The following is a 9,448-nucleotide window of genomic DNA, read 5'->3' as shown; positions in this document are numbered from 1 at the left end:
CCTCCGGCTCTTGTGGCTGCTGCTTGCGACGGCCACTGCCACCAGCTGCTCTTTGCGGGCCCTGCAGCCGCGTTTGGAACTGCCGGAGGTGTTGGAGAGCGCTGCAGAGTGGCACCTAACGGCGCCGGCAGGAGCCGCAGCTCAGCGCGGGATCGGCAGCTCAGCGCGGCAGGCCCGTGTGTGGCGTGAAGACAGCGGCCAGGCGTGGCCGTGCTTCTGGTACCCGCTTTTCAGCGTATCTTTGTTTCTTCTTTTGACTGCCCTAAACCCGAGTTATTGCTCGCTTCTCCCACGGGGCTCTTCAGCTCAGCTCGTACCTCACGTTGCTCTGGCTTTTCGCCAATCTCCTTTGCTCCTGGTGAGGAGCTCGTGCAGATGCTGCTGAACGGAGCAGACGTGCCTCAGGTAGCCATGAAGTAACCCCCTCAGCTTTGTGCTGTGTTCATGGGCCTCAAACTCTTCAGCACTTCTTTTCCATCTCCCTCCTCCCGCCCTTCACTTTCTACATAAAATATCTTTTTCTTTTTTCTCTTTCCTTGAGCACTATTTTATTCTCTTGCCTTTCCACAGAGCTGCTGGAGCTTGTTCTGTCCCTGTCTGCCTTACTTACGATGGATCGTAAAGCTTTCTGTTCAGCAATTAGACTCTTTTGACAAGTGATGCCCAGGAGCATGGTGGTTATGCACAGACCCAGCAAGTGCAAGGATCGTATACAGAGAGAGCTCAGGGCCAAATTCCGTGCGCTTGGTCCTTATGGCTCTGGAACTGTATGAAGACTCTCCCTGTGGTTTTTAGTTTGTGCCCTCTGCCTTTCCAAAAGATTGAGTAGCCAGTTGAAGTATATCAAGGGCTGGAAGAAATTTAGTGGCAACTCCCTAGAAAGCAAGGTTGATGGCCTAGAAAAAAAGGGCTGAAGCTTGTCAATTCACATTCTGCAGAAATTTGCATACTGCAGCAAATCTTGGTTTAGTGTCGAGGGGAAAAAATGTCATTAACATTTAGATATATGGAACTGCTCTCTCTCATCTAGAGGAGAGAGGTTTCTAGACATCCTTGATATATAAGGAGCTTCCATTATATCTCTTATCATCCACTCTTGTTACCTTGCTAGATACGTCGATAAATGGATATGGATCATTTTCCCTTGTAACTCAGTGTCATGGTTTAATCCCGTGTGGCTACTTGCTCACTCCTTCCACCTCCTCCCCTGGTGGGATGGGGAGGAGAATTGAGGAAAAAAAAAACTAAAAGGAAAATTTATGGCTTAAGATAAGAATGATTTAATAATTAAAATAAAATTAATAATAACAATAAGAGTAATTGTAATGGAAAGGGAGATAACAAGAAGATAGAGAAATAAAACCCAAGAAAAGACAAGTAATGCACAATGCAGTTGCTCACCACCCACTGACTGATGCCCAAGCAGTCAACATGATGTCCTATGGTCTGGAATATCCCTGTGGCTAGTTCAGGTCAGCTGTCCTGGCCATGCTCCCTCCCAGCTTCTTGTGCACCCCCTCACAGGCAGAGGAAGGGAAACTGAAAAATCCTTAACTTAGAAAAAGCACTGCTTAGCAATAACTCGAATATCAGTGTGTTATCAGCATTATTCTCCCACTAAATCCAAAACACAGCACTGACCAGCTGCTAGGAAGAAAGTTAACTCTATCTCAGCTGAAGCCAGGATGCTCAGCTATTGCCCAAGGTTCAGATATGGGCAGGAACAGCCCATTCCTAACATATTTGCATTATTACTCATCACCCAACACTTCACACATTCCTGTGCTCTCCTTGTCATAGTACATAACAGATGCTGATCACAAAGCTCCCTCAAACTTCATCACTAATTTCATGGTATGGCAGGAAGTAAGGATTTCCTCATTTATTTCCCTGCCTGAAATAGAGCTGTATTCAAGAACCTTCTGAGAGTTCTTCTGTTTTGGTGGCAGCAGGAAGTTCTGCCTTCGCCTTGGAGAATGAAATGGAGCCCAAGAGCTGTTAAGGTTCATTGCCTAGTCAGACTCAAGAAGCTCCTGGCTCTTAGCTGAATGCTCATTCTGAGGCAGCTTCTAGATTTGTTGCCAGTGGTGAAGGGAAGGCGGCAGTGTTCAGTCTGCTTACATTTGTTCCTTGGATGGCTTTTTACAGGAGAAGATCCTGTGACGAAAATACACACCCACGTACATACAGTGAAGTGTGTCATCAGCCTGCCACAACTAGCTCAGGGAAAAGAGGTCAGAGGAAGAAGAGCATGTGTAATGAATGTGGATGCAAGAGAAAGAGAAGATAAAAGGAACACAAAGAGACCCTGGTCAGCAGGAGCATTAGAATTGCCATGTGAAACTTATAGTTTAAACCAATCTTGAATATAACTGCAGGTAAACTATCAGGTGTTGAAGGAAGTGATCCAGGGGGATCATTATCTTATCCTCCAGGGGCAAATATTGCTGCTTTAAACCGTATTTAGAGTATCTTCACGTATCTGAAACACATGAATGGGAAGGCGCGGTGTCCAGGAACCACGTGAATGCGTACAAGATCCTACCTATGAAATACCTTGGCAGGCATTGAACCCTGCAAGAGACAGCAGACGAACTTCCCATTCCATTTGCCTGGCCGTTACTGTTTGTGTCCGGAAGATGTCACTAAGGATCTGGAACAAACCGGCTGGTGGCAGTTCCTGGTCTCTCGAGTGCAGCAAACAGTCTGGGGAAAGTCTGACTAGTTTTGTGTGACAGCATATTTTGTGACACTGCTGACCACAGATAGTGCGGCTAGAGCGCCCTGAGATCAAGCTGCCATGCATCAGTGTTTGGCCTTGTCCCAAGGCCAACATGGAGGTCACTGTGGGGGCCGTGGCTCTGCTCAGCATTCGAAATCCAGTTCAGCACAGTGAGAATGATAGTATTGCTTTTTTTGCATTTTGGCTGAAAGCCTTTTGAATCTCTGTGGGCCTGTTTTCTCTCTAGCAGGGTGAATTTAGTGGATAATCTAACAGAACTGAGTCGTTTTCAGACATAATTAAAGCAATAACCAACCTTCAGAGAGAAAAATAGTGGTTAAAGGTAGTGTCCTGACAGAGCCACCACATTGCCAGATGTTAAGAAGAGAAGGGGTTTCCTTCTTCAAAATCCAATTTTCTAGAGCTCTGGCTTTATGCAAAAATTGTGTTCTTCAGCATCCCAGTTCTCCATGGCTGGACAGCACTGGATGAGCTCTGCATGAGCCTGGGAGGGTTGGGCAGAGGCAGGATCAGGACTAGAAAGGGACTGACCACTCTACACAGAAATAGCTAGAAGTTACTGGAGCACCTCTTTGCAATGACCACAAAAAAAGGAGCAGGAGCAACTGGTTTGTGGTATCAGCTGTGGTTATCAGCAGGGAAAGGCAATGGTCTATGGAAGCAGCTGGGAAAGAGGGTTTATTTATGGGGATTTAGAGGGCACTTTTGAGGAGTAAGAACTTTATTCTTTTTTTTCCTCCTGAGTCTCTGTTTCTTCCTATGCTCCTAATGGGATAATTTATTGGATATTTTCCTTGCGGAAGATGATTTACTGTCTCACTCTCACAGGTTCCTCTTCACTAAGGGGAAACCCAGAGCGTGGCTGTTCCTTGGACAATAATTTTCTATGGGTGATAAATGACTAGGAAAACTGTGTGTGCTGCAGGACTAGGCTCTGTACTGGGTTGATAGAGAATTCCTTAGCTTGGTGCAAAAAATAGGCTTCATAGAGATTACAGAGGAAGGACAAAGAGTCAGGGAAGAACATGTCCTCAATGCTCTATCGAAGCAGCACTAAGCAAAAAGGAACCTGTAACACAAGTTTCCTTTCACTGTATTCCTTTATGTGCGGCTGCCTCGTGAGTCTGCTCTTGGTTCAGAGACCAAGTTGGTGATAAAACTCCTGCTAATTTCTGCGTGGTTCGAGTGATGCCTAGATTTATTAGCAGAACCAAGTTGGAACTGGTCCTTCAAGTAAACAGAGTTTGTGCTGTATACTACAACATCTCCTAGAGCTGAGCATTGTGTGAGGAGATCTCTAAAGGCTGCTCAGTCCTGTGGGACTTGGCTCCATGCTTCCCATAGCTCTTCCAGAGTTTGAATACGGATGTTTGGATCAGGAACGATCTCAGATAGGGACTCTTCTTGACCTTGCTGCTTATGACCTTCCTGTCCTATTTAATGGAGGTTGGATACAAATAAACAAGACGAGCAAAACTCATTGATCAAATAAATGCTCCATGTACTTTGAGTGGTTTTTTGTTAAGGAAAGACCAAAGGCTGGCTTGGTCCTAGGCCTGTGTCATGGGTTATATGTGTCTATTCAAAGCTTGTATGCTCTATTACTTCATTTCCTTTAATGTCTAGAAGGAATCAGAGCGTGCTGTACCTGTACGTAGGGAAATGTTCTAATGTTATTGCATATGCCTCCAGTAGACTCTCCCAAGCCAGACAGATCTGAACTGAAGGGTCAGACAAAGTGTGTCCACAGGCAGGATGGGCTCACTAGCCTTCAGGCAACCATCCTAGGAGAAGGACAACTCTGACTCCAAACCTGGGCAGATGGAGCTCGTTTAGCCTTGTAAGGCTCCATCTAAGAGAAGGATACTCTAACCAAACCTATGACCTGAGGACTTCGCTGTCACCGTCCAAGCTCGCTAGGTAGGCCCTGGCAGATGAACCTCAGGTGTAAAGGGTGGGGCCAGTTCCGCGCACGCTGCGCGTCACCTAAAAAATCCACCGCGCAGGCCCGAAGGGTGCACTCATCGCTTGCAGTGAGCGTGGGAAAAGCCCTTCCCAGATCTTCGCTCACGAAGCCAAGCCATGATGATGATTGCAAGAAAGTGCTTGAAAATGGGATACAAAGAAGGCGCTTAATCAGAATTATGCAAAAGGTTCATGAAAAAGCTGAGAATAAACAACAGAGGCTAGAATCTCTCAGCTGGAGTAAAGCGAGGTAATGAAACTACAGTGAGTTTTAATATCAAATGGGAAGCTGATCATATGTGTACTGGATCTGGGTGCTTTTCAGGGAGGGATATGCCAGCGTTTCCCATTTGAATACTGAGTGGTCTGTCCAAAGGCATAAAATCACCCTCTAATTTTTACAACCTCTCTTTTGCAGGAGGAAGAGGGAAAGATGGGGCACCCATTATAACCTTTCCAGAATTTGCAGGATTCAGTGACATACCTGATGAAGATTTTCTGAATGTGGTCACATACCTAACCAGCATTCCCAGGTGAGGCAAAGCACAAATGTCTGATTTCCAGCGACTCCGCATCCATCCAGTCAGTATGAAATTTCTGTATGGACAAAAGGCCCTAGGAACCACTTACACGATCTGCATGGGAAAGAAAGCTTCACAGAGGGCAGGTTTTCTGCTCAGGGCTTGAAGCGGGTGGGAGGGGGTACAGATCTGAAGATTAGCAGTAAAGATGGCAGATCAACAGGATGCTAAGAGGGGCCCTTTGTGAAAAATCTCAGGTGCATTGGATTTAACAACTGAAGGGTTGCGTCTGGAAGGAGCCAAACTTATATAGGGCCCGTTACTGCTTGTTCTCTGAGTGTGTCTTTCTGTGCAAGCTCTTTTCTGAGAAAGCAAGCTAGGTGCCCTGTTGGTGGGATTCTGGCAAGTGCCATGTGCTTTCTGATGCTTCGTGTGTTGGGGCATTGCTGAAAAGCTAGGATGTTTTCCTTGCTGGTCGCCTGCAGCTGTGCAAGGACAGTGAAACAAACTCACTTCCACTGCTCTGAGGAAAAGCAAAAGCATGGCTGCTGAATTACTTTTTGTTTATCCAAAGAGAGAGCTTAATATTTTTTCAGTCCCCTGATTCTGTCTGTGGACCATGGCTGTTTGTACTAGTTAGAAGCACAGCAGGGATTTATTATTTCCTGTGGTCTCATGTATAAAGGTGCTTAGAGGATGATGAGGGGAAAACGTGCCTCCTTCAGGTTTGTGCAAGAATTTTTCCAGCTCCACCTACATGTATTCCCCATATTGAGTTGCCAAAGCAAGCTGGGAGAAACCACACACTGTGAACTTAACAGCTTCATTGTTTCACTCTGCTCTGTAGGGCTTTTGTTTCATCAGGCAAACTCTGCCATAAGTATTTCTTCGCTAGCTTCAGGACTGGGAGGATGACCAGCTTCAGGGTTAAAAAACCAGTAAATAGTAACTGAGGAAACCACAAAACTAGTTTTCCAGTTCTTTGTATTTGGTATGCTAGCGGGTGATTCCCAATATTGTCAGATATTAGGGAATTAGCACATTACATTGTCAACATCATAGCCAGAAATGCTTTAGGCTTCTTCACCTTTGGTGAAAGCCAAAAACACAGCTGGGTTCAAAAGAAATTAGCCAAATTCATGAAGGATAGCTCCATCAATGGTAGTGGAACACAATGGCTCAGACCCAAACACTGGCTGAAGAAATCCTTACTGGGACTTGGGAGAGTATACCAAGAGAGACTGTCCGTCTTGCTTTCCTTATGCTTGTGCCTCAGTATCCAATACCTACCCACACTGGAGACAGGGTATTGGGCTAGACAGACCTTTGCTTTGATTCAGTTTATCAGTTTGGTGTTTTCTCTTCCCCTGAGGAATCTCAGAGCAATGTGCAAAGAATGAGGAATTAAGTTTCAAAAGTTTTTAAGTCAGGAGAGCTGCAAAATATGTGTTTTACAGACGATGAGATATGTGTAATTAACATTTTACACTACAGACAGGCTCACCAAAACTTGTGTTGAGTAAGTGACTGTTCAGTTTGGTTTAAATGACCTGTTCAAGGTCAGTGACAGGCTGGGGTTTGAGCCTACATTTTCTGCATACCAGCACATTGGTTTGACTCTTAGGTACAGTCATAGATCACGCTGTAGGGATGTGAGTTTTCGAGGGAATTTGCTAGTCTTTGTTGCAGTGCTTTTGGAAAGATTCACTGCATTTCTTGAGCCTCCATTTGAAACTTGCTACCCTGTACGTAGATGGTGAGGGACAAAGGTATTAACTTAGAAGAGGAAGAACCTGAGCAGGAAGCTTTTGTTGTGTGATTTATCAAATAATTACATGAAGTACAATCTTAATGTGGCATAAGGAGTGGACCTGTCTTCTTTGTAGCCACACTTTAAATACTGGAACATGTTGATAAGGTCTCCCCTAAGTCTTCTTTTCTCAAGGCTGAATGAAACAAATTCTCTCAGCCTTTCCTCATATAGCAGTTTCCCAGTCCTTTGATCATCTTGGAGGCTCTTCTCTGGACCCTCTTCAGCTTGTCCATGTATTTTTTGTGCCCATATGACAGAACATTGAAAAGATAAAGATAGACAGCAAATGTTGTTATTCAGATGCACAGGCATGCACTTGTGTTTGGTGTTGCTGAGCAAATTTGCTTTACCAGCTGTGGCATACAGCATTTTCAGGTGGGCTGTAAGTAAATCTTGCAGTTCTGGGCTTTAAAACATTAACTCTTCTCCAGGATGGAATATCAGCCCAGTGAGGCTTTATTAATTTTTCCTCTAGTTCAACATGTTCTCATGAGAGTATTTCACCATAGGGGACTACATACATACATATTCACAAACGTGGAGTAACCTGGTGCACATGCACACCTCTATGCAGGCACACTTGCAATAGATAGCTCCAGAAAGCCATTTTCCACTTGCTTTATTCCATGGTCAGAATCCCCTTCTCTTTCAATTGAACATGGATCAACTACTTTGATAAACAGGTCAGGAAATTTGACATTTCCTGGCCTCCTCAGATCAGTGTTCAAGGACTAACCTGAATTTGGAGCTGAGAATGGAACAGCTCTGCTGATTGCACACATTTCATTCAGGGAAAGGGAACCTCTCTGCCAGACATCTGTACATCTAGGCAAATATGCCAGAATGTAATTTGGAGGTGAGCTGGATGTTTATCTGCTCTGCAGGGTTGTCCTCAAATCTCTCTTTCCAGAGAACTGGAGGAACCTCAATGCATTTCCATCTGGAGGGTAGAGATATTACAATCCTGACACTGAGAAAACATTGCTAGAGTGTGTCCCCCTTCCTCTGGATACACACACGAGTGGGGTTTCTCAGCTGTACATCCACTGGTGCTGAGCGACCATTTGGGTTCAGCTTCATCCTCATCCCACGGCTGTTCACCTGCATGCATCCCTTAGTGCCAAATGACTTTCAGACCCTGGCATGTCCTTTCCTTTCAGCATGCTGACTGAAATATGCTCACTTGCTGACATTCTCTCTGTTTCCCTGGCTAAATTTAGGTCTTAAATCAGCCCTATCTAGTAAAAAAAAAAAATAAAGACAAACAAAACCCCAACTGTACAAATACCATTGGCTTCTCTCAGTGAAATCAATTGATAGTGTCTTGAACATCAAGGTGAAAAGCAGGCAATGACATTGCAGAAGCTGAGGTCTAGCTTTGCATCAAGGTTACAGGCCCATTTTGAGTTTTCTGTTGTCCAAAGGTACCTCTTTTTTCTAGATCCTTGTTGTGTTGCATCCATCAGCCTGTGGCAGCCAAGGTTTGCAGAGGTGTATCTCTGAATGGTTTCTTGCCTTTGCATGGTTTGCCAGAGTGATTCTGAGTGGTGTAGGTATTCTCCCACATTTTATTCTCTGCTCTGCTCAGCTGCTTTGCTCTTTAGCAGCAGGCGGTTTTCTCATCCTCTCTCCCCACTCTTCCTCCTTCTTGAAGTCATGCAATTTTTAAGTCTCTCTTTTCCATTTTTTTACCCATTTTATCTCAATGTAATAAAGTCAATGTTATACATTATATGTACTACAATAAGTACCTGAATTTTTTGCTTAATGGCCTTTTCATTTTACCCTGACAAGCCTCTCAGATCTCATGCTTTGGCTTGTTCTTCATACTCTTCCTCAGCCAGGAGTGTACCTGCACTGCCTGTGTAGTAAGGTGTTCTGGCCTGTGCCTTTCCCTGGAGCTCCACGTGCCAGGCATGGCTAGTTGGCAGGTTTTGTCTTTGTCAGCTAGCTGCAGTTACTACACTTGGTCTTGGAGGGAGGGAGCTGTGAGTAGTGTCCCACTATAGCTAGACTGCACAGTCAGTGGTATTCTGGTCTCCTTTGCTCTTTTCCCATATTTAAATGAAAGTCATTACGTAGGTATCTATTTCATCTTTCATTTCCTCAGTCTGTCTCTAACTGGCCTGTGACACTGATTTGCAGTGGCAACTGAGAAGCAATGTTCCTATGGCCATGTGTTCGGTATTCCCAACTCTCCCCATCCATGACCACTCTCTCCAAGCCCAATTTCACAAGAAAATTCCTTTGCTGCATCTCTCTTGTATTTTCTTGTCTATATCTGTATTTCACGCACTCTTACTCCTAGTGTCTATGAATTTAATTTTTCTTGTTGCATCTGATGCCTGGATGCTTTTGTGCTGTCACAAATCCCCATGCAGAAAAACATCTGAAAAAATGAACCGC

General features: G+C 44.7%; 1 protein-coding gene across 1 annotated transcript in view; it reads left to right on the top strand.

Moving 5' to 3' along the window:
• Positions 1-9,448, top strand: part of MCF2L2 (MCF.2 cell line derived transforming sequence-like 2) — a 66,979-nt gene that overhangs the window by 23,767 nt on the left and 33,764 nt on the right. Inside the window, exon 3 of the mRNA XM_010132078.1 lies at positions 5,127-5,241. Within this exon, the coding sequence (XP_010130380.1) occupies positions 5,127-5,241 (115 nt within the window). The remainder of the gene's footprint in view (positions 1-5,126; positions 5,242-9,448) is intronic.

Source organism: Buceros rhinoceros, unplaced genomic scaffold, assembly GCF_000710305.1.
Source record: "Buceros rhinoceros silvestris isolate BGI_N320 unplaced genomic scaffold, ASM71030v1 scaffold17732, whole genome shotgun sequence".
NCBI classification, from domain to species: Eukaryota; Metazoa; Chordata; class Aves; order Bucerotiformes; family Bucerotidae; genus Buceros; species Buceros rhinoceros.
The sequence above is the reverse complement of the archived record's forward strand: the minus strand, read 5'-3'. Positions and strand labels throughout refer to the sequence as shown.